This window comes from Neofelis nebulosa, chromosome 2 (genome assembly GCF_028018385.1).
Source record: "Neofelis nebulosa isolate mNeoNeb1 chromosome 2, mNeoNeb1.pri, whole genome shotgun sequence".
Taxonomy (NCBI): domain Eukaryota; kingdom Metazoa; phylum Chordata; class Mammalia; order Carnivora; family Felidae; genus Neofelis; species Neofelis nebulosa.
Window position 1 is genome coordinate 182,323,119 of NC_080783.1, and position 25,706 is coordinate 182,348,824.

Consider the following 25,706-nt stretch of genomic DNA (forward strand, 5'->3'; position numbering starts at 1 on the left):
CTGTTGGAAAGCTGTCCTCTCCCACCACCAGGCCTAACAGACCTTCCCCAACACCCCATCTTTCCCCAGCTCCCACCTCTATCCTTGGCACATGCTTCCCTCATGGACATTTACCACACAGCCTCGAGACTCTCCATCTTCCTGTCTTTATCGCTGGACTGTGAGCTCCTTGAGGACAGGGGCTGTGTTTGATTCATTTGTAACCCCAGGGACCAGTGCAGAGCTCCAGGTTTTGTTGGCAGAATAAATGAATAAACAGGTGGCTCTCCAGGTGCTCACCTGCTCTCCATAGCAAAATCTGCTTTCCTTGCTCTGTTCCCCACCATTCCTCTCTCATCATAAACTTCTCTTGTATCTTTCTCAGCTCTTCAAAATCAATTTAAAAATAACAGCACTTTTGGGGCACCTGAGTGGCTTAGTGGGTTGAGCATCTGACTTTGGCTCAGGTCATGATCTCATGGTTCGTGAGTTCAAGCCCCACATCGGGCTCGCTGCTGTCAGCCCACAGCCCACTTCAGATCCTCTGTCCCCCTCTCTCTGCCCCTCCCTCTCTTGTGCTAACTCGAAAAAATAAATAAAAACATTAAAAAAAATAAGAGCACCTTTATCTTTTAAAGCTATATTGCACTTATCACGCTTGTCTTCCTCAACTTCTTTCAAACTGTCCCCAAAGACTGTATTTTTAAGGCCATTTTCTGGGGAAGGCCATCTTCATAGCCTCTTTTCCTTTACCATTCATTCATTCCAACTCAGACTGCCTCTGTTTCAGGCCTAAACTCATATTTTATTTTCACTTTGGGTCTAAATCTGGCTAAGGGCTACAGGTTAAGAGTCCCACAGAACACTTGCAACTAGGAGTTGCTACAAGTCACACAGGCAGAAGCCAAAGCCAATGGAGACTCAATACTTTGCTGTAACATCTATCAAAGCTAATGACTTGCGTGTTATTAAAAAAAAAATGATTGAATAAACTATCATATAATTACTTCTACTTCCATTCAATTCAAATCAATTTAAACACTTATCCAATATCTATCTATCTAATGGTTAGGAACACAGGCACCAGAGCCTGAATGCCTAAGTTCAGCTGTGTGATTTTGGGCATGTTACTTAACAATTCTGTGTCTTAAGTTTTCTCAGTGTTGACAGTGTTTATAGGAATGTGGCAAAGATTAAATGTATTTTATGATTAGATGACTGAGTTCCATGGCATTTGATCCCTGCCATTGAGGAATTTAGTCTTGTAAGGGGTGGGGGATGGCAGTGGTTAATGGACAGATCTGTGAATAGACAAAATTCCAAAATGCAATAAAGCAGGTAGATCCCTGCCATTGAGGAATTTAGTCTTGTAAGGGGTGGGGGATGGCAGTGGTTAATGGACAGATCTGTGAATAGACAAAATTCCAAAATGCAACAAAGCAGGTACCATAGTCTGCCTTCTGTGGTATGTATGTCTTTTCGATGTCTTTACATGTGTGCTTCCTCTCCTCCCACTAAAATGCTTCTCCCACCACCATCTAAATAACTGGGCCATGTTGCAAAGTTCAGCTGAAGTCTGACTGCCTGATCCAGATGGCCTTGGCACCTCCTCTCTTTGCTTTGCTGTTGTGGCATTCACACTCCACATCCGGTCACAGTCTACCTGCCTGTCTCCCCACTGACTGGGAGCTCCTGGAGAACAGGGCCTGAATTTTAGTTGAGTTCTTGCTCCAGGCATGGAGTACACAGGAAGAATCTGACCAAAGCCTGCTGAATGAATCAGTGATCAGTGGCAGGTGCAGGGTGCCAGGAGGGTTTAGAGGGAGAGAACACGGGAACATTGCACGAGACTTCCTTTTTTCCCAACCCACCAGGCTCTGCAGTGTGCTGAGAAAACCATAAGAGAAACTTGTGGTTCTATGTTTTTAAATCCTTTCCTTAAGCCTTTTCTTCACTCTTCCTGCGCTGTTTATTTTAGATGAGTACAGGCATGAAGATCAAAACAAATGTGAACCAGTGGCTAAGGGGGGGCAAATAAATTTTGGGAGACTCACAATCGTAACATGCCACTAAACACAAGAAGAGGAAAATATTTAGGGCTTCACCCGGAGCTCTGCACAAAAGGTGCACTGCCAAATGTTCAGTTATTCTTCTACTCTTAAGAGTGTTTGATGCAGAATTTTGCTTTTTTTTTTTTTAAGTAATTTAAATCTACACATTGCAAATGAAAACAAAAGAGCTCTGGCAACAGAATAAACGGTATCTCTCCTTTTTTCATCTTAAGATTTTAATCTAATTTTATGCAATAGTATACACAATGGAGAGAGGAGATAAAAATACATAAAATATACATATCTATATTTTAAAACTAATGCTTTCTGGTTGCTTTCATCATGTAGGTTTATTTACAATTCCAGTTAATGCAGCAGTATTGGCCTGAATACTTTTGACCTACGAAAATACATATTCAAAAGTAAGCATTTCAACTTAAAAACTTGACAGCAGACTCAAGAACTGAACTCAGGATCTCACGCTCCAGAGCTCTTTAACCAAGCTCTTTTTATCTTCTGCTGGCATCCACGAGCCTTTCTTGGATGATATATCCTCAATTTTGAGGTTATCTGTTCTCCTCTTTGAAGGTTATGCAATGGGAAGTAGCTTGCATATTTTAGTCTAAATCTCTCCCTATGAGCCCTGCAAAAAATGACTAATATCTAAAATACACACCATAGCACCCTAGGTGGATTGAACTATTTTTTAAAATGTTCCTTTATTAAATGCCTACTGTGTGCCAGGACCTGAACCAGGCTCTTTACATATGCTAATAATCCTTTGAACAAGTCTTTGAGGGGTGCCTGGGTGGCTCAGTTGGTTGAGTGTCTGAATCTTGATTTCGGCTCAGGTCATAATCTCACAGATTGTGAGATCGAGCTCCAAATCAGGTTCTGCACTAACAGGGCAGAGTCTGCCTGGGATTTTCTCTCTTCCTCTCTCTCTGCTCCTTGTCCACTTGCATGCACTCTCTCTCTCTCTCTCTCTCTCTCTCTCTCTCAAAATAAGTAATTAAACTTTAAAAATAAAAAAATAAACCAGTCTTTGAAGTAGGTATTATTAACTGTATTTTATAGACAATGAAACTGAGGCTAGAACAAATTAGTGGCCTTACCACCACCCCCCCCCCCACAGTTAAGTGGGAAAGGAAAAAAAAATCCTCAATTTCTCTGACTCCAAAGCCTATCCTCTTAACCACTAGATTACTTTTATGGAAATGAAGAATCTTACGATAATGACAATGACTATTGAACTTTTTGAATGATTGGCCTAACCTTTCTGACCTTCTTGGGATTTTTATCCCATTTCATAGTCTCAACTATAGGGAAATAGAGTGGAGCTTCTCCCTCACAGACTGAAGACCTCTGGTCTTTTTATGAGTTCTCTATGTTGGGTTTTCCTGAGGCCCAGACACCTCAAACCAGTCTTTTAATTTCCTGCTATTCCAGGGATGACCACCCCAAACTGAATGCAGGTAGGGTATGCCTGTCACCCCAAGAGTCAGCAGCTAGTCAGAACAGGACAATGACTGCTCCAGCTTACCAAGCAGAAGGAAGACACTGGCTGAACTGTTGTGGCCTCATTACATGTTCACAAACAAATACTTATTAGTGCCACTCTCCAACCCATTATCTGACTGTATTTTTTAACTTATTATATTAGAGAGAACATGCGTGCACACAGAGGAGAGGGGCAGAGCGTGAGAAAGAGAGTGAGAGAGAGAGAGAGAAAATTTTAAGCAGACTCTATGCTTACGACAGAGCCTGATGTGGGGCTCAATCCCATGGCCCTGGGATCATGACCTGAGCCGAATTCAAGAGTCAGATGCTCAAGACTGAGTCACCCAGGTGCCCCTCATTTTATGTTTTAAATAGCATTTCATCACATGGAATTATAAAACATCACACAATCTATCTACTAATTCTACTTACTTACTTATTCTGTTGCCTGTCTTCCCCCTCTAAAATGAAAGCCCCATGAGGGCAAGGACTTGTCTTAGTTACTGCCGTATCTCTAGTACCTTGAACAGTGTCTGGCATATAGCAGGCATCCAACAAATATTTGAAGAATAGGACCCAAATTAATTTCACATGACAATAATAATGATGCTTATCATTAACACTCTATATGCTAAGCACTGTTTTACATTCTTTATTTTTATTGTTTTAAGTTCTTAAAGTACATTGGTCCATCAAATCCTCAAAATAACCCTAGTTTACAGATGAAGAAACTAAAGCATTGGGGAGGGGGGCGGGATTAGTGATTTGCTCAAAGTCATAATTGGTAAAGCCAGGATATGAACTCTGGCAATCTTCATTGAAAGTCTTTATTAATAACCACTAGGCTAAATGTCTATCATCAGTCACTTCCTTTTAAGAAGTGAATAATATAAAATAGGAGATAGAACATGGGCTCTGGAATCAAACAGACTAGGCTTGTAATTCCCAGTCTGATACTTCTTAGACATGTAACCTTGTAGAAGTTATATAAACTATGTGGTGCTCTTTCTTAAAAATGGGAATAAAAATACCTGCTTCAGGGGGCGCCTGGGTGGTGCAGTCGGTTAAGCGTCCGACTTCAGCCAGGTCACGATCTCGCGGTCCGTGAGTTCGAGCCCCGCGTCGGGCTCTGGGCTGGTGGCTCGGAGCCTGGAGCCTGTTTCCGATTCTGTGTCTCCCTCTCTCTCTGCCCCTCCCCCGTTCATGCTCTGTCTATCTCTGTCCCAAAAAAAAAACAAAACAAAAAAAAAACAAACCTGCTTCAGGAGCACCTGGATGGCTTAGTCAGTTAAGTGACGGACTCTTGATTTCAGCTCAGGTCATGATCCCAGGCTTGTGGGATGAGCCCTGTTTGAGATTTTCTCTCTCTCTCTCTCTCTCTCTCTCTCTCTCTCTGCCCCTCTCTCCAGCATACATGCTCTCTCTCTCTAAAATGAAATAATAAAAAATTTTTTAAAAGAAAAAAATACCTGCTTCCTAGAGTTATAAGGTTCAATGACATAACCTAAGTTTGTTCTGTTTGTAAAGCCTGACACATACACTATAAAAGGTCACTATTATTGTGATGTATCATTGTTAACCATGTGGTAAGAGACCAAGGGACATAAAGAAGTCTGAAAGAAAGAAGAATTAATGAGGAAGTACAAGGTGAGTCATGGTAGTCAGGGAGTTTCACGTAAATAAGACATCCTCAAGATCTTCAACCCAAAGTTACACAACTACGGTTGGTGAGCAACAGCAGTGTCAGAATCAGTCTTCATGGCAGAGGGCTTTGGGTCCAACTTCCCTCTCACAGGCTAGAGGATAATGGCGCACCTGATGGCAACCCCTTTACGAACATATAACCAACATCCAACTCTATCATTCAGTTAACAATTCATTACCGAGCACTTACTAGGAAACAGGCACAGAGATAAACTCAGTCCTGATTGTTGAGGTGGCAGTGAAACAGGAAAGTCAACAACTGATAATGCACGGGGGAAGACCAATGACAGAAGGATGCTGGCAGTGCTCATGAGTCCCAGCATGAGTCACCTTTCCTAGGTGAGAAGTCACCTATTTGTCTCTTGAAGCCAGGTGAAGAAGAGTAGAAGGATGTTTGACACCAAGGGATCTGTTTGAGCATAGGTACAGAAGAGCATGGTGAAGTTCCACAGTGGAGAATGAATGGAAGGCTGAGAGCTGCAGGATGGGAGTCTGGAAAGGAGGGTGGGGACAGGCCACAGAGGGTCCCCTGGGTGTTGTGAAGGCAGCTGGGCTTGATCCTGAGCCACAAATCTCTAATGTAGCCATCTTTGAGATCACATCTCAACTGTGTGCCTGTAGCAAATACACTGGTTCCCCACAAAATACAAACAAAACAGGGGCACCTGGGCAGCTCAGTCGGTTGAGCATGCGACTTCGGCTCAGATCATGATCTCACAGTTGTTGGGTTTGAACCCTGCATCGGCTCTGTGCTGACAGTACGGAGCCTGGAACCTGCTTAGGATTCTGTGTCTCCCTCTCTCTCTGCCCCTCCCCTGCTCATGTTCTGTTTCTGTCTGTCTCTCAAAAATAAATAAAAATGTTAAAAAAATTTTAAAAATACAAACAAAACAGCACTAAGAAAAAGAAAGAAAACACTATTTTTTTTAGGTTCACTGCCATATTTTCTTCCTGAATAGACCATGGGCATTTTTAGCAGTAGGGGAATTTATCACCACCTCATGATACTGTTCCCCTTTTATATGTTAAAGTCACTTTAAACTCAACTCTGTTCAGCAAATGTTACTCTCCTTTCCCAGCACAGCACCTTGAGCAACTTGGTAAATATTTGCTGAACTGGGTTAGATTCATTGAGTGACAACTGTGTAAGGTAACCTTGCACCAATGGGTAAGCAGGGGCCCATGGGTAGTAGAAGATAAAAAGATGAATATCATGACAACCTTACCCTCAATGAACGTGAACCTCCAATGATGCAAAAGAGGCACATATGACAATAATATACACACCCCAAAGCAGAATGCAAGGGTGCATTCTTTCAGCAGTGGGCTTTGCAGGTGGTGGGGCTGAATCCCACTCTCATTGCACTTTTGCCAGATACTCAGGGGCTATGTCTCTATGCTAAATCCTCAGAGACCACTAAACAGTAAGTACTTAGCAAAGTTTTATTAAATGGATCTATTTAATCCTCACAACAACCCCAAGAAGTATAGATTATTTTACAAATGTGGAAACTGAGGCTCACAGAGGTAACGTGACTTGCTCAAGGTATAAGGTTAGTATAGAAAGAATAACAATAACGACAATAATAATTATTGTTTTTCATTCTAAGGAAGCCCGCCTTCTATTTTCATTCTCTAAATGTTTCTGCCAATGGTTTCTCTTTTCATACTAAGATAGAGAAGGTTCTCTCTGCCTGAATGAAACTTGAAGTTCATAATTTGAATTTTTTCTAAAAACGTTTATTTACTTTTTGAGAGAGAGAAAGGGACAGAGAGAGAGAGAGAGAGAGAGAGAGAGAGAGAGAGAGAGAGAGAATCCCAAGCAGGCTCAGCATTGTCCACATAGAGCTTGACACGGGGCTCAGTCCCACAACCATGAGATCGTGACCTGAGCTAAAATCAATAGTCGGATGCTTAACTGCCTGAGCCACCCAGCTGCCCCCACAATTTGAATTCTTGAACTCCAGTTGGCTTTTCCCTGTTGCAAGTTTTAGGAGTTTCAAAGGGCATAGGTTGGTTTTAGGGCAGATGGATCTGCCACTTTCCAGGCAAGGACATTCTTGAGTACAAAGGTTCTCCAATACTCTCCCACTCCCTTCCCAATCACCAGCTATTAATCCAATTTCAATTCAATTCAATAAATCTGGAATAATTACTATGTGGCAGGCACCTTTCCAAAATTAAATATTTGGTACAGAAGTTTCTGTGGCTGCCCTCCTGTGATTAAATCACATCTCACCCACTTTCACGCACAGTAAAGCCTGAAGAGCAGAGAACAACTCGGGCTCCTGGCTGGCTCAGTCAGTTACGCATCCGACTTTGGCTCAGGTCACAATCTGGTGGTTTGTGGGTTTGAGCCCTGCTTAGGACTCTGTGCTGACAGCTAGGAGTTTGGTGCCTGGAGCCTGCTTCAGATTCCATGTCTTCCTGTCTCTCTGCCCCTCCCCCGCTTGCTCTCTGTTTCTCTCTCTCTCTCTCTCTCTCTCTTTCTCAAAAATAAATAAACATAAAAAAAAGAGCGGGGACCAACTGACCCACCAATATTTGTAAAGAAGTACAGTGCTACCACAGAGTAGGCATCTTAATACATTTTCATGGAACTGAATAAAACGTTTAAATTTCACTCTAGAATCAGACACACCTGAGTTCAAATCAAATCTGGCCCAATCAGTTACTGCCTGTGTAACCTTAATTTACCTTTCAAAATCTCCGTTAGTTCATCCATAAAATAGGAAAATTAACATTTACCTTTTAAGGTTGTTCTAAGGATTAAAAGGGATGGTGTGTAAGGCACAGTGCCTGACTCATAGTAAGAGCTCAAGAAATGAAAGCTAATCTCATTATTTCTAGTCTCACCTTTAGATCACCTCCACTACTTACTACTATCATTAGTATTATTACTTTGAAGGTTCAGCTAGGTGGCATGACCAAGGAATAAGATTTGCTAGTTAATAAATACTTTGACTAATAGAGAGCCGTAGCATATACCATGCAGATAGCATGAATTTTCGAAGACTAAAGATACAGTTTCACATTAAATGTAAAATAATCAGATGCCATCCTTCCTTTAATAATTTGGAAGATACTAGAGATCTTGCATTGCATAGCTCTGAAAAAAAAAAAACGATGGATTTTGTTTGTTTGGAGAATGCGGAGCTCATGATCATCTAGAACAGTGTTTTTCAAGGGCCTGGGTGGTTCAGTCAGTTAAGCATCTGACTTTGGCTCAGGTCACGATCTGGCGGTCCATGAATTAGAGCTCTGCGTCAGGCTCTGTAATGACAGCTCAGAGCCTGGAGCCTGCTTTGAATTCTGTGTCTCCCTCTCTCTCTGCCCCTCCCCTACTCATGCTCTGTCTCTGTCTCTGTCTCTCTTAAAAATAAATAAACATTAAAAAAAGTAAAAAAAAAAAAAAACAACAGAACAGTGTTTTTCAAAATTTACCAACCAGAATCCAACAAAGCAAAAAAAGTAAGTAACATACTGAACACACATCAACTTCACATCACAACTCAAAACATAGGCAACTGAAACAAAAGATTCATGAAATAATACTTACCCTTCCTAAGCACTAGCTACTGATGTTTTCTTTTCTATTTCATTTATTATTTTACTTAAAAAAATTCTGGTCAAAAGACCCAGTAAAATAACTGGAGGCAAAACTAAACCTAGTAATTTACTAATACTGCTATTCTGTCTGTGAGGGTGTATCAAGGATATGGTTTAACTGATCCTCCCATCAAGATATGGATTCTATTTTACATATTAAGAAACTGAAGCTCTCAGCAAGATGAGGTGACTTAGACTAAGGTAGACTAAATGGCAGACCCAAGACTCACAAGTCTTCCAACTCTGTAGTTCAGGCTCTTTAAAAAAGGATAACTCAATTCAGTAAACATTTAAATTGAGTAGTTATGTGTGCCCAACATCGAAATAAGAGAGCATTTGACATGATCTCTGCCCTCTAGGGCTCACAGACTACCAGGGAAGACAAGCATGCCTTGGTACATGCACTTGGAAGTCTGAAGCGGGTATATTCTATTCTGGGGGAAATAAGTTTGTTTCCCAAACTACCACTATCCTATCTCTGGCCACACATTTTCCCATGACATGAGCACTGGTACCTGCTGGTGAGAGAATGCAGCGTGCTCCTCTAACGGCACATTTCTTTACAATCTGAAATAAAGTTGGTATTTTTCCTCCTAGTGCTTTTTGGCACTGTAAGCCTAAAAGCAAGCCTCAACGTGACTTCACCAGTGAGCATCCTCCTCCTCCTCATCATCATCATCACATCACACTCTGACCAGAAGAGTGCTTTAATGTCAATTCTCTCTGAACGACCAATATCTAATTAAGAAGCATCTTTAGGGTGACTTCAACTTCTGAGAAATCATGACCCAATAAAGGCAAGACTTCCCTGCAAAACAATCAGGAAACTAATAATCCTTTGAACTAACACATTCCAGAGCTACTGATTCAAATAAAGTTAAAACCAAGTCAAAACACCTTAACCTTCCTAAATGATAGCTTTTAACTAGTTCTTTAACTTTACACATCCTATGCTGCATTTACACCAGACTACTTATTCCTTAAGCAAGTGTCCATCTCCGTGCCTTTACTTATATTCTTCTTTACGCACAGAATTCTCCCTTTCCCTAATTTCTCTGCCTATCCATCTTTCCTGGTTCCACCCAAATGACATTTCCTCCGTGAAGCCTGCCTCCTTCCTCCAACAACAATGAATGTCTCCTCTTCTGTATATTTTACCTTCTCTGCTGAGACATTCTTCACATTCTGCCTGTCACTGTCCTTACCCACTAGATTAGAATACGTTTTAAATACTATGACATTCCAGAAGGCACCTAGAATGTGATTTATATGCACAGACATGCCATTGTATTTGCTAATTCCACACTGAAAAACTTGATCTAGAAAAGGAATTGCTTCACTTGTTTTGTTTTTGTTTTTGATTTCCCCTAGAGAAGTAAACTTTGGCTAAGCTGGATGTATTCCTAAATACTTTGGAGCTAAGACTTCTGATATTCTTAAGCATGTATCCTAAGGCAGGCAGCTAAGCTTTATTTTCTATAAAAAGGGGTTAATAACACATGCCCCAACTACATTAAGGAGATCAACCTGACACCATAGAGCAAAAATTATACAATGTTAAGTGAATATGAGAAATGATCTCCCTAGTCACAGATCCATTACAGCAGAACTGTGCTGGGAATAGCTCAAGTTCTAGAAATACAAACTTGCTCCGCTGTTCTTAGAAAATTGACACAACGGTAGTTCGGGAAGAGTGCTGTTATGATTATAGCAACTGCAAGCCCTGTCTCCAAAATACACCAACTAGAGACCTGTTTAAGAGTTTTTATTAAAGCTCCTCTAAGCTAAAAGTCTTTTCTTCTTGCAGATAACCTTAAGCCAGTGGTGTAAAGCAAGAAGGAATTGAGACTCAAGTACTGGCTTAAATAGGGGTCAATTTTTAAATAATACAAACATTTAGCTAGCCAAGAGATCCTAAGAATATCCACCTGCCCCTCCCCTGTCTAGTCACCTGCTCAAATCATTCACCCGATCATCTCTTTTTGGTCCTTCGTTAATAGGTGTGAGATTTTTCAAGGCTAAACTATACAGAAACATCTTCTACCCTTCTCCATATTCAAGCCCCTTTCTTCCACTGGCGTATTTCTGCCCGAACACACACAATGTAAAAATCCACTAAATTCTTCCAGAGAGCTTGCATACCATATATGAGGCTGCTTACAAAATCCTTAGAAGAACTTGGTGAAGCCTTGAAATAGATACACATGGAAAGAGAAAAATTCTATTGTCTATTTCACAGTAAAGGGTCTTTTTTTATAAAAGCATAAGTCCTGGAAAATAGTGCTTGGGGGATCAGATCAATTTATAATCCTTCCCCTGATTTTAAGGATTAAATTGAAGGAAAGAAAATTACTCCCTTTCACATCCTTCCCATGACCATATAAAGTGGAATCCAAAATCCATGACATTAAAATAGTGTTCTAAAGGTTATGTTTTCAGTTTAAGTCTCAAGCACCTTCAGGTACTACTTGTATTATTTCTTTGTCCTCACTTGTGACAGCAACAGGTCCCAATTTAAAGCAAGTTGTCAATTTTATTAAATGTGCCTGTTTATTCCCCCTTTCAGAGCCTTGGGAAAAAGGCACAAAGTTAGGCTCAGCTTAACACAAGTCCTGACACCACTACCTTTCCCAAGTGTGTGTGACCAACAGTTACATCAAGGCCTTCCTCTTTTCTCTTTCTTTCCTACAAATGGGAAGGTAATATATTGAGGGCCAGCATTCTGCTCACATCTCCCACACCTCTTCAGTCAATGCAATCGCTTCTAGAACTGTTTGCACTGCCAAAGCCATCCATCATCCTGCCTCACCAAGCAGGAGAAAGAAAACTGATGGCGAGTTAGAAAAATCTCATTAAGCCACTTTTTGCCTCAACCTCTTCACCACTCCTTGAAAATCAGAACTTCAAAATTCAGTCTTTTGGGGAAACAAAAAGGACAGAAAGAAAAAGGTGATGTGGTGAAGAGGGAAAACATAGCTCCAAAATAAGTTGGTTTGGGCCAAATTCAAATAAGTCACAGGTTATAATAACATATTTTAGACAGCAGAGATGATATTGCATTAATGAGCTTCACTCTTTTTTTTTTTGGTTTTTATCAGTTGACTTCTGAATTTCCTAACAGATCATGAAATAATAATAATAAAAAGAACAGCACCAACTAAAATTAATTTTATGTTCACCTTTTTTCTCTTTTAACAACTAAATCCCAAGTTAATTCTAATTCCAAAGGAGATCGTGAATGTACCTTACAAAACCCTAGGAGAAACTTAATAAAGCCACACAATTCCAGGGAAGAACTGAGGGACTATCTGTGTTTAAAAATTACTGTGCCACCACCCCTGCCCCCTTCCTTGAGTTCTGGGGAGAGGATGGAGACTATGAGGGCATCATTCAATGTCACTTCTCCCCAGGACATCTGGCACGGGCAGACTGAAGGAGACCTAACATCCTCTAAGCACCTTTAATATTCAGGTGTATGACTGATGCCTTCACATACCGTTTCTCATTTGATCCTCACAAAAACCCTGTGAGTCAGGCATTATCATCTGCATCTTAAAGATGAGGAAACTGAAGCTCAGAGGCTGAAGGACTTCATCCAAGATCACCCTTTTACTAATAGGGAAAGTCAGGATTCTAATCCAAATCCACCTGACTTTAAAGTCCTTTGCCCTTCCCGGTTTCTTAAGACAAAGGGCAATATTTCCAGATGGTTGCTTGTACAGGCACACCATGAAAGTCCTGTAAATCCACAGGCAGACTTGTGGCTCCGTGGCTTCTGAGCTGGCCCTGCCAATAAAGACATGGAGACAGTGGTATCTAGTAGAAACAAATCTAATTTTTCTACATGTGTACAAATCGATGTGATATGTATTTAGCCTCATCTGCACACTGGCCCTCTGGGTCTTAATCACAATAACCAGGTTGATTTCAGGATTGGAACCTTTTCTACTACAGAGGCGATTAAAATATAATCAAGCTAGAAAGTTATCCTCCCCCAAAGCCACCTAAAACAGAACAACTCCAAAATAAAACCAATTTACATATTTTAGCCCAAATTAAAATGTAAAAGCTAAGGATTCCCTTTTAATATCCTGAATAATAAATGCACATTTATGTAAAGCTTCCTTTGGGGAATGGTTACTATGAGGACAACTTTCCCAATATTATTCATAAATATCACTTTTGTTTTGGTGTTACAGTAAGAATCTGGACTTGTGGGAATTGTACTGTCTGTACCCAGTGCATCAACAGAGATAATTAATATTGAAGACAAGTACAATATCCAGAATTTTAGATATGTGGTTGGCTGCATTACAAAAAGTAACATAAGAAAGGATGAGTCAAATCTGGTCAAAATCACACATTACAGGGACTTAGTCGTTTACTCCATTTTAAGTGAGCACTCTCCTAATAAAAGTTTCATTAGTAAAGATTGCAAGTTCTCAGGCTTTCCATGACAGACTTTTAAATAGCACTTAGAGCTAAAGTTTATCATTAAAGCTGTATTTACTACTGCTGCATCTTCAAAGGGGGCACTTGAAAAAAAAGTTCAATTCAGCCTATTATTTTTCATGTACAAATTAGAAAGGAAAACTGAAGGTTTAGACTGGCAGCTTAGGAAAACATAGGCTACTTCAGAAGCCATTATTGGCACATCCAGAGCACACTGGGGGTCATGGCTGTCTATCTATACATACCCCGCCACACACACACACACACACACACACACACACACACACACACCATGCAGTATTTAGTGTGTGTCACAAAGTTACTCTATGATTTCTGCTCTATGTGCAGACTTACAGTTTGCACAGGTACATGCCAAGAGGGCCACTATCTTCTCAGGTCCTCCCCGGAGGGTGACATGGGGAAAGGTACTCAAAGAGTCATCTCTGTTGGAAGAAAGGCATTCGTATTTCTGTAAAATTAACAGGCTCTAGCCAAGCTCCACAGTAGCTGACAGAGAGACGAGTTCCTCCCAAATGCCTAAACTTTACTTTTCCTGAAAGCAAACATCTGCATATATGGAACCTTATAGACAAAAATGTCCAGAAGACCTTTTATTTCTTTTTAAAATTTTTTTAACATTTATTTATTTTTGAGAGACAGAGAGAGACACAGCACAAGCAGGGGAGGAGCAGAGAGAGGGGGAGACAAAGAATCCAAAGCAGACTCCAGGCTCCGAGCTGCCAGCACAGAGCCTGACACGGGGCTTGAACTCACGGACCGTGAGATCATGACCTGAGCAGAAGTCGGCCACTCAAGCAACTGAGCCACCCAGGCGCCCCCCCCTTTTTATATCTATCTTTTGGAGTCACGCCTAGGCTCTTACAAATACAAAAAGAAAAACATTTGTGTACTTGAATGTTCAAACAGATCTCTTCTCATAACTTGACACAAACCTCATTATGTAACATCCAACTCTAAAATCCCTCACCACAACGTTAGCCCCAATCACAGGGACTTAGCCTCTTATAAGTTTTTTGATCAGTGTCAGAAGAAAAAGAAAACGGTGAAGCTGAATTCCACCTTCCAAAGAAATACACATAGCAAGTCCTCAACAAACACATCTTCATCCAACAACAAATGATAGCTAACCTCTACTATGAACACAGTTGGGAAAACAACTTCAAGGGCTAGTTGCTACAAGACAGTAGATGACAGCAGGTAACTGATTCATACAACAAGCAGGAGTGGATTCAATGCCACAAAGTGCAGAGAGGGGGAAACCTCCACCCTGTAGTGTGTTTTTCAGAATTTGCCATCTTGGCTAGGATGGTTTCTCTGCTTCCTCGTATCCTGAAAATAGAACTAAACTTCTTATAGAAAAAATGTTTATGAATAGCATTTTATAGCTTTAACATGAACAATTTAAAAATTAAACTCGAGTTTAAATGTTATTTTTCAAACCAGAGTCCAAGGTAAGTTATTTAAGAGATACCTATGACTTGTAATCTTTTTCCATTTTAAAAAAATCACATATGCTAGTTTTGCACTTTACTTTTTTTGGTTAAAAATAAGGCTTTCCAAAAACAAAACAAAACAAAAAACAAAACCCAAGCACAACAATTACATTGACCTTATTTCTTCAACATTTTCACTGCTTCCTCAACAAAAATTATTTAAAGATTCCTTTATGGTGTTCAGCATTTCATGATCCTTATACAGAAAGATCCATATTGAGGGGAAAATATCTCTGGTATTAAATACAATGAGGAACTGAATAACGATCTTCCCCAAAGCAAAATGGTCAGTCCTAAAATGGTCAAGTAAAAGGCAAAAGCTTGGCGGTGGAGCGTGGGGAGAGACAGAAAAGAGGTAGAGAGAGTGACAGGGTTTAGGGGAGCCACCAGCAAATTAGGACTCTAACACTGCATAATTTATTTCTTAATGAATGTACAAGGAACAGCATAAATATTACCATTAAGCGCAGTGAACAGCCAAAGCAAGCTAGCTGGCTGATTGCTTTCTTATTTTTTATTCTCTTGTAACAATTCCATTTCCAAAGTGCTTGATTCCTAACACTGATGCTCCATAGCTATTGTGAGCACACTGCCTGAATACTTAATGAAGTAAACAACAAACAAAATGGCTCATCTTTGGTGCCCCTAGCTAGCATCCCAAACTGGATATAATTAAAGGTGTGAACAAGCAAGCAAGGAAGTAATGAACCTGCAAAGTCAAGGTTCTGAGAAATTATCGGGCATCCTGCACTGCACCAGTTCAAATTTATCACTCATTATCTCTTATATCGGCAAGTGCGGATCCACATGTTGGTACCTCTCTCCACTCTTGTCCTCCAGCCTTTTTTTTTCCTTTCCATTTCTAGATGAGTAATTTATGACAATTACTGCTTGTGACAATTCCCACCCACCCCCAGATCACCTTTCCTTTTACCTTTAAAAAGCCACTGACCTATAATGGCCCTCTATCCTTAAAATACACTGAGATTTTAAAAATAAAAGGATGTTTCTAAAGCACACACATACACACACAAACTCACAAAATAATGCACAAACTGCTAACACAGCCACCCTACCTCCTACTTGTTTTTACCAATGGTTAAAGATTAGGTTCAAATGTTCCTAAAGAAAAAACAACTCTCCTTCCACAAACATATACATTTTAATTTGAACCCAACCCCTTGATTGAAAGAGCAGCTTCTAGCTCACAAACACTGTTAGGGATTTGCACATTTATAGTTTCTCAAGTGGCAACTAAAGAAAGGTGTTTGGTTACGAATGGAAGTCTGCAGGGTCCGGATATATCTTTTTTGATTGAGTTTTATATTTCTTCTAATAAGAAAACTCTTGGAGTCTGTGAGGAGGAGAAGCCACTTCCTATGGGAAGCCAGCCCAGTTTGGTTTTCTTTCCATTTTTAGATGCACATATACTTGCAAGTATGTATACACATTTGGTAATACCAAATAAGGAAAACCTAAGACAGGTGCAGGATTCCAGAAACACACACACATGCTTACACAGATACACACACACACACACACACACACACACACACACACACAGAGTCTCCCTCTGTCACATACACATAATTTCCACATATCTATCAAACGCATGGAAGAACGAACAGTGGGCAATAAAAGGTTGACTTCACTTTCAAAAGGAGAATTGGCCAATTCTGTGCAACATGGTCCATCTACTGGAAGATGGTAAGATAAAAGCTTGAGAATGTTTATGTCCCTTCATACCCCCCAAATTCCCAATGACATTGGGAAAAAATACTGCATTGCAGCATTTGCCAGCGCACACTCATGTGTCTAGCATCCGCTGGCCAGCTCACCAACAAATGTACATATTAAGTGTCCAGACATATAAATTAAGTGCCTGGTGGCCACAGATCATTGGAACTGATGAAGAAATTTGTCAAGGCCAAAGTACTTCTGTTCACATACAATGACCTCTATCAAGACCGCCATTCCTTATTTGTGGTACACACAATTTGTTTCAATTTTCTTTTTTCTTTTTTAAATTAAAATAAGGCATTAAGATGCCAAGGGCTAATTGAAGCAGCGTATATCCTCATGGAAGAAATAGTATTTGGTCTACATATAGGAAAAGATTCCACCCACAATAAGGAAATAAGTGCAAAGGGAAGAAATCAAACCAAAGAAAGGACTTGCCCTGAGGGAAACCCTTTCATTGTTCATGGTAATTCTTGAGAAAAACACCTTGATTTACCCACAAATTCTTCTAGAGACCCTGAATACACACACAAAGCACTATTCAGGCAATGATTTCTAGATTTGAAATGTCAAATAGATTATCCCCAACAGAAATGCTAAGTTTAGAATACCTGAAGTCTATCACGTCTCAGACCCTTTTTCAAGACTGAGTTAAGAACTAAAATGCAAACACGTAGCTCATTTTCTTTCTCTTTCTTTAAAAAATATTCGATCGTTATTAGCTTATAACAATCTGGGCTTCCCCTCACAACAAAATCCTTGAGTGTTCAAAGGACCAAGGAAGAGCTATCGGGAGAGAAAAAAGTTTGAAGGCTTTGGAAAACTATCAAACAGAAGCAAGCTCATCTATATCTGGCCAGGAGGACGACTGAGTGAATGGCAGTTAGAAATGAGCGGAACTGAGATTACAAAAATGAGTGCTCAAGTTGTCTGTTAGGCTTTTTTTCTGAGATATTAAAATTATCTTATAAGTCAATGATTCTCAAAGCAGTTTCTCAGCTACTTCCCTATCTATGTTCATTCTATCCTTTTAAAAATTTGAATATTAAACGATTTAGCCAATATGTTACAATGAGGTATACAGAAATTCTGACCATTAAGCCTGGGATGTAGTCAGGTATTTTTTGCAGAAATATATCCGATCAGATTTTCATTTCTCAATAAATGCACTCTTAGCCTAGTGCTTCCATAAAGGCACACCTCCTCGTGCAGGTAGTAGGCATTAATGTTTTTAAGACAAAGAAGCAAGAAAGGTCAGCAGTGGAACCACGTGTCTTTTTTACAACCCAAGACAAAGTGCTAGTTCTATGGAAATGGTTTTGCCCTAAGGAAAATATGCTAGAAATTCCTCAGAAAAAAATATGTTAGAGATAATAAAAAAAAAAACCTATTCTAATTTTTAAGAGAGATATGCTCAAGACAGAGAGCAAAGGTTCAAGTATATGACATATGACAAAAATAAGTTTATTTATTTTTACTTCAAGAGTCAAAACAAATAAAAAAAATCCCCCAATAAGAAGACAAAACAAAAAGAAGCGTCTTGCAAGGTAAAAAGAATGGGTGGGGGGTGGGGGTGGGGGTGAGTGCAGAGATTTGCAATGGAGAGAGAAAATTAAGAGCACTTTCAGTAAAGCCAATTACATTTCCGAACCTTTTAACATATTTCAGTATTTTTTAATCTCTCATTTTTGGGCTTAATATTAGCTACCTGATCGTGTATCTAATTTGGAAGAAACCAGAACAGATCATGGTTTTTATGCAACCTCCTGTTTGCCTAAGCACTATACCTTTCAGTCCTTCTGGTACCCACCATCATGAGAAAAAGAGACTACTAGTAAAGCACACTCAGAGGAAAAGGGAGAGATGCCTGTCACCCAGGGCACGCACGGGTCCTAGACGTTCAGAGACTCTAAAAAAAAAAAAATCAGCTTTTCGCTCAGTTTATGCCAAGACTAGACCCAGGACCAAATGCACTGCAGTGGTTGCAAGGGTACACCTGATGGACCTTGTGGTTGGAAGTATGGAGAGGTAAACGAAGCAAGAGGCTAGAATGCAGCTTTTCATTGATTATTTTTAAAAGTAATTTCTACTCGGGATATAAAATGAAAGATACAATGAACTCCCTGGAATTGTAGTATCAACATCTGATTTAGTAAAAACACCAATATCAGCTAGCACAAAATCATTGCTTTAGGGTAGATCTATACTACCTATATTTCTCCAATGGATATTTGCTGGAAATTTCTAAGAAATCATTTGCAGAACCTATCAGCTGTGGGAGTTCACTATTATGCTTCTGTCAACTTCATTCAATATAATTTACATTTTTTTCAAATGGCCTCACAGGATTCCTTGCGATTTTTCGCACGTACAATTTCACAGCAGGGGAAAGGGGTAAAGAGAGAGAGAGGAAAAAAAAAAAAGCAAGATTCCCTTCCCTCCCTTCCCCCCTCTTCTTCTTCTTCTCTCTCCCTCTCTATTTTTTAAACCAAAAAAAAAAACAAAACAAAAAAAAAAAACAGGAGAGACAGAACAGATGCTTAAAAATAGATTTCTAAAAATCACTGTAAACCAGAGTTAGAAATGTAATTAACACCTATTTATAAAGAATAATTAAAGTTGGGCCGGCCACAAAGAACAGCAAAGATAATCGAGGTCCTGTCCTCCCCCCCTTTTTTACACTGTTTGCAGTGTGTTCTCATGATAGCCACCTGCTCCCTACTCGGCTTTTCCTCTGTTCGTTTCCCCGGCAACCTTTCATTGGGTTTTCCTCCCAGCTATCGCTTTCAGTTGGGCTGCTCGGTCTAATCTTATTTGTTTTACACCCATCAAAACAAGCAGCCAGACAAAGGCAATCCTCTAAGAATGGGAAAAAGACCACAGCTTTGTTATAACATCTATGCAGAGCGAAAAGTCCTCCCCAGGTTTTGCTAGCAAAAAATAAGTGAGATAGATATGAATTTACAGCTTCCCCACATACCCGGCTTTGAAACCCTGTGAAAGCTATTGCTGGTGAAATTCAAAGTCAAAGTGGGCACTCGTGGCATTTGATTGTGCCATTTTGTGCCATATCTTCAGGGTCAACATCAGGCGACAGGAGCGGCACTCAAGGAGTTTCCCTGCTTCTTTTTTTCCCGAAAAAGATGATGCTAAAAATAGATTTACTACTTTGGCAGAATGGTTTTCCACTTCCCTTTCCACATCCAAAAGTCCTGCTTCACAATTGCATCTGCTGGTACTGAACCTCACCTCCTCCCATACCCTCATACCCAGCCTTCCCCATCACTCCTAGCAGGAGACTGAAAAAGAAATGTGCCTTTAACTTTAACAGTCATGTAATTCTGTTGAAAGCTCACAGAGGCGGTGGACACGCCAGCCAACAGCTACGGTGACATTGTGATTGTCAAAAAAGACACCAGCCTCGCTTGGCTAAATGTGTGTTCGATGGAAGAGGCAGTGTGTGTGCCTTGTGTGCATGCAGTGCCATTACACTTGGAGATGGATGCTGGGTTTCAGAAAAGAGAAATACTAATAAACACACACACAGACACAGACACGATCTGCACAGTGATTTACGATGCACAGTCCATCATCCTTACACACACACACACACACACACGCACACACACACACAAGGCTGGAATCTCCAAGCTGCCTTCCTCTGAATTTTCACTTACCATCTTCAAGCCATTCCACTCCATCTGTGATCAGAAGAAGATGGACCCTCACACAGTGTGTCAAAAGCGGAAAGGAACGTTATGTAAAAGCTGACATTCCTTCTTACAGAGCTGCTGCCCAGAGAAGGAAGCAACAACTCAACACGCCAGGCACCGCTACACATACAAGCCGCCTCCTCTTTTTTATGAGGTCATGACAGGAAACTCTTTGAAATACAAGATGCAGCATTTACTGACGCCCAAATAAATCACTCTCTTTGCCGTTTTGACTGCGCAGTCCCCCGAAACACAACTGCCCATCTCAACGTTCAGTATCCAGGAACTGCCTCTGGAGCTTTAAATTTCCAGCACGGAAATGGAGATTCCTAACCCCACTACATCCCCTCCAGCCCCACAAAACCCAGGCACATAGACAAACCCCCTCTCCCTCACAAAAAAACACAGAACAAAACCCTTTTTTTTTTTTTTTTTTTTGCCAACATGGTCTCATGTAATATAATCTCTTTCAAAAAATCAGCAATTATTTCGGCCCACCTCCCCTCTACATCACCCCCCTCCTTTATGTTGAAGGGAAAATTGACAATGACCTGTTAAAAATGACAATCTATTTCCCCACTGCTTTTCAATAAAAGGACCTACCGGCACTCTCTACACAAAAGAGATAGTAAATGTAGGAACCAAACAGCAGCAGAGAACTAAACTCTTGTGCAAGCATAAGACTGGTCAAGGTGTAGATGTTTTTCTTCCCTCCAGCAACACAAACAACAGATTATAAATCTAGTCATACCTACCATAACCATTCTTATTGGCAAATATTGGGTCTCGCAGAGCTTCGACTCTTCTCTTAAAATTTGCAAAGGTTTCAGAATGTATTTTTTAAATGACTACTATTGTTATATATATTTAAAGATCCACAAAACACAGTGTGGATGATTGTAAAGTAAATCAATTATTTGGGGGGAGGGGATGGGGGGAGAGAAAGAAAAAAAAAAAGAAAGAAAAGGAGCAGTGAGCTGAAACCCCCGATTCTAGGATGTAGATAAGAACAACTGAACAGAGCCTTGCTGAAATTGGCTCGAAGCTTCCCCTTTTTACATCCATTTATGGGACCATCTGTCAGCCGAAGCCAGGATCTGATTGGCTGGGGAAAGGAAGGGAGGCGTTGCAACATCAGGTGCTATTTAAATTAGCTACTGCCAGATTGACGATGTTAATGATTTGGTGACCTCTACAACAACAGAGACCAGATTTCTGAACTGCTTCTTGTGTCTGGTAATTAAGGCCAGGCAGAAGCAACAACAGCCATACTTGTATTTTTACCTTTTCTCTCCTCCCAGCTCAAAAGTACTGTAACAACTGCAGGTCACCCGCCGCTTGCAAACCTTAATAGTGGGAGTGTCCTCCCTTTCCCCTGTCCTGAGGGCTGCACCATCAAACCCCTTTGACAGAGGGCTTTTCCAGTATGGAATATTTTCAACCACCTTATCTTTCTGGACAGTTGCTTTCTAGCGAAATGCATATTTAATGATCTGCCTCTAGGCTTAAAGATACAACAAAAGCACTTTAATGTGGTAATACATCCACGTTTTAACTTTATTATTTCCTAATATTGCTGATTTTCAGTAAGTAATGCTCCTTGTGCAGCTAACATGGCCAGGGTTTCAAGAGAAGGCAAGTTTGAGACTGTGCTTGTTCTGTGAACTGGGTTCATACAAGTTTGCTTCAGAAAACTACTTCCTAATAAAAAAAAAGAAAAAAAGCTGAGGGGGGGAGGGGGAAAGCTGTCAGCCTCTACCTTTCTGCCTTCTGTCTGAGCTTTTCAAAACAGAGAATGATGAATGATTTATTTAAATGAATATATTTCTCAACTTGGATAGAGGCATGATCTGAATTTTTAAAAATCCACTAAAACACATCTTCTCTGCTTTCACTACTGCTATAGAGAATGGCAAAGCATGCTTTTGACAACAGCATCATTTCATAACCGGTGCAGAGGGCTCATCTTGCTTAACTGAACACGTGATTTTGCTTCTCTCCTTCAAAAGATGTCTTTTATCTTTGGCCCCTTGGAAGACTTGCAAAGAGCTATTTAGCAAGTGTGTGGTGATGTATACAGTTTGTCTGCCCATGTTACACATGTCATAACCTCTGCGACACCAGTCTTCCAATAGGATAGTAATCTGTTCTGGTTTGGGTTTTGAAGTGGCTTACCTGAAGAGTTTCTGCTTTACTTCTATCCAAAAGGCTAAATTACTGCTATTTATTTAATTCACAATTTAGTCAATTTGTTCCTCAATGAATACACAGAGGTAACAAGTATTACTAAGGAAATAATTCAACATTATTTTAAATCTTTGGCTGTAGTTGACAGCAAGACGGGACTGGGCAGAATAGAAATAGGGGCCGAAAATCATGCTACACTCTGGGCTTCAAAGTCCAAGAAAAGACGGGCCCATGAAAAATTGTTAGAAAAGAAAATGACCTTTATATTAAAAAAAATTAAAACTGTTTTTTTCCCAGCTACTATTTCATGAACACACACACACACACACAAATGTACATATTCACACTTTTAAAATACAGATACACCACAAAACGGTATGTGCTGGGTACACTCTATGATACATTCAGCTGTTCGAAATAAAAATACATGAAAGAGAAAAGTAGAAATGTTAAAATGGTAACAATAGTTATGGTGAAACAATACTGGTCTAAGTAAACTTTTAAAATAATTTCTCCAGCAAATATACAGAGTCCTACAAGTCACAACAGTACTATAGTATCTGTTGAACTGTGTTCTAGGGACGAATTCATAGGTTAAGTGTTCTAAAGAGCTCAACATACAGACACAGGGAAGGTACAGGTGCCCCAAATCAACAACAGAAACTCTGAATGCAATCCTATCAATATCAAAATATTGTGAAAAGAAAACCATGAACACAATGCTGAAAAACACAAATGAAAAGAGCTCCGCTCCAGACCAAAATCCTTACTTTGTATCTCTCTGGAGGTTATAAGAGTCAGAATGTCTTAAAAGCATTCTCTCCCTTCCTTACTAATCTCAGCACACTTAGGTATCAATCAACAGTAGGTATATCAGAAGATGTTCTGGCCACTTTTCCGAAACAGGAACTGTATATTACAGTATAAATAATTAGCTGGTTGTGCTAGGCTAAAAAAAATCCATGCACTTTGTATATTGATTACTTCTCCAAAAAACCTCCACTCTAAAGTCTTTCAACGGAATCCTCAAACAAATGCACAAATGTCCTCAGAGGCCTTTTCTCTAAAGACAAAGGCAGAATCCTATTGTTGGAAAAAGTCAACCTTATTATTGCATTTCCAATAGTACCATTCATCTTTCAGAGTGAGGGGCTGACCGCTCCATCAGTGGTGTGACATTTGTAAAGCAACAGATTCTCAATATATTATCTCAAGAATCAGGCAGGCGAGTCTCCCAGTCATGCATGATTTTTTTTTCTGCCACAATCCTCCACCACCACAGAAAGAAACTTGTCTCACTCAGGCAGCTAAGGCAACCTAAAAATGATATCCCAGAGCTGTGGGGCTGCCAGTGCCGCTGTATCCCTCTTACCATAAATGAGCAGTTTCTTGACTCATTAATAACAATTTCCCTTAAAAGAAGTAATCTCATATCAGTCAGCCCCTTGCCACCATGCACACATCCCAAAGGTTGCAGATATGTCAGCATCAGTCGCCGGCAGCCAGCTTTCCCACACAGAGTCCAGATGGACTGTACCAGAAGCCAATTCAGCGTTAATAACTACCTACTCCGCGCAGTGGAGAAGCCTTACGTGGCACAATGGGCTAGGAAACAGCAGCCGGCTGAAACTGCAAATAAAAAAGACAAACCAAATTCTCCAAAAGCACCAAAAGGAAGGAACAGAAAGGGAAGCGTGAATTGTATTCCTTGACTTCCATGAGAAGAAAAAAAAAAGAGAAAAAGAAAAGAGAGGAAAAAAAGAAAAAGAAAAAAGAATCCTTCATAAACATAGGGGGGAAAATGAAGGGGGGGAAGGGAAACAGATGCTGCCCAGAAAAAAAGTGACAAAATATTACCTCATTATTTAACAAAGCAGCATTAAGCGTCCTGCTGATTTCAAACATCTTGCCACAGATTTTGTTTTAAGAGAAACAGATAGAATCCTTTGCAAAGCACTCCGTCTGCAAAGGGTTCTTCAATTTTCTTGCGCGCCACGGAACAGTCAATATATTATTTCCCTAGAGTTCGCACATTAAAACCTCTAGTCAGTGAGCTGAATTTTCCCCTTATCTCACACACAGTAGACTCCTGTTATATGTACTGCTCTCTTTGCAAGAGCAGCCTGCCCCAAACATGGCTGGTGTTTAAACTACTCTTTAAAGTAACAGTTCACTATATAACCACCAGGTGGGTAGAGTGCACAGATTCAAATGAACCATCTTAAAGGATCGTGGTGTTCCCCCCCCACCCCCGCCCCCGCCTTTTAGGTGTACAGTGTGACATGATAGGCATCGTGTCTTGTATCTCTCTGTATCTTGTCAAAATAAACAAATAAAATTCCTTCTCCTGACTTATAGGGAGGAAACAAAACACCATCACCAATTCTAATAAGAACTGTGAAGAATGAAACACAAACACGCTTTGTTTCATTCAGCAAAGGATGAACAAGGAAAATGCAATCAACACAGAGTAGGGCCGTGGGGGAGGGACCAAAAACTCCCTGGAAATATTTTCCTTTAGCAAAAAGAGAAAAATATTGACTCACGTGATAAAAACCCATCAAAAGTGAGCATATGGATGAATCACATACAAGATAGAGGAAAGAGTTTAAGGGTACAACTTTTCTTCTGAGTAAAGCATGAGGTTATTTGATAGGGTCTTTTATGATAGGAAATAACCAAAAGCTTAAACATAAAGACACTGGGAAAAAAACAGAAACAAAATCTTAAGCATCTCTTTTAAAAATACAATCATACCAATAGCTATAAATGACCACAAGAGCAAATGAATCATATCTCTCCTCAGTCCTATTCTTTTTTCCTAAGATCCACCTCAACGTGGAACATTTCTGTCCTGTGTTATTTTGGATGTATAGCTAACGTGGTGTCTCCTTTGTACAATTCTATTCCAATTAATTTGCTCCTCTGCCAGGAATAAATAGAATGTCCCAAGCTGAAAGCCCCAAGTGATGGAGGGTGGATGTTCAAAGATAAAGAATCACCTGGACATAAATAAATCTCATCCCTTATATTGTTATATGGCCTGATTTAAAGGAGGATATTATTAAAGAGCATGCATGCACTATTTTACGTTCTCTCGTATCTAAAAGAGAAACCAACACACACAGATACCTGGAATTTTGTTTTATTGGCTGGACAAAATTAATGCCCTAGAACTTACACATCCTCTTGCAAACACAAATGTCGATACTAGTATTTTTCCAGCCCATCCAGGCAATATTTAGCCACATACAATA

At 40.1% G+C, this 25,706-nt stretch overlaps 1 protein-coding gene across 8 annotated transcripts in view; it reads right to left on the minus strand.

Moving 5' to 3' along the window:
- Positions 1-25,706, minus strand: part of ELAVL4 (ELAV like RNA binding protein 4) — a 142,995-nt gene that overhangs the window by 69,479 nt on the left and 47,810 nt on the right. For 3 of the 8 annotated variants that reach the window (XM_058717430.1, XM_058717428.1, XM_058717427.1), the window contains exon 1: positions 23,822-23,953. The exons of 2 other annotated variants lie outside the window; for them this stretch is intronic. In XM_058717430.1, the coding sequence (XP_058573413.1) occupies positions 23,822-23,938 (117 nt within the window). In that variant the 5' untranslated portion in view covers positions 23,939-23,953. Of the gene's footprint in view, positions 1-20,226; positions 20,540-21,017; positions 21,227-23,821; positions 23,954-24,306; positions 24,426-25,706 lie in introns of those variants that run through there. 3 more of the 8 variants (XM_058717429.1, XM_058717433.1, XM_058717431.1) reach the window with 3 other exon arrangements.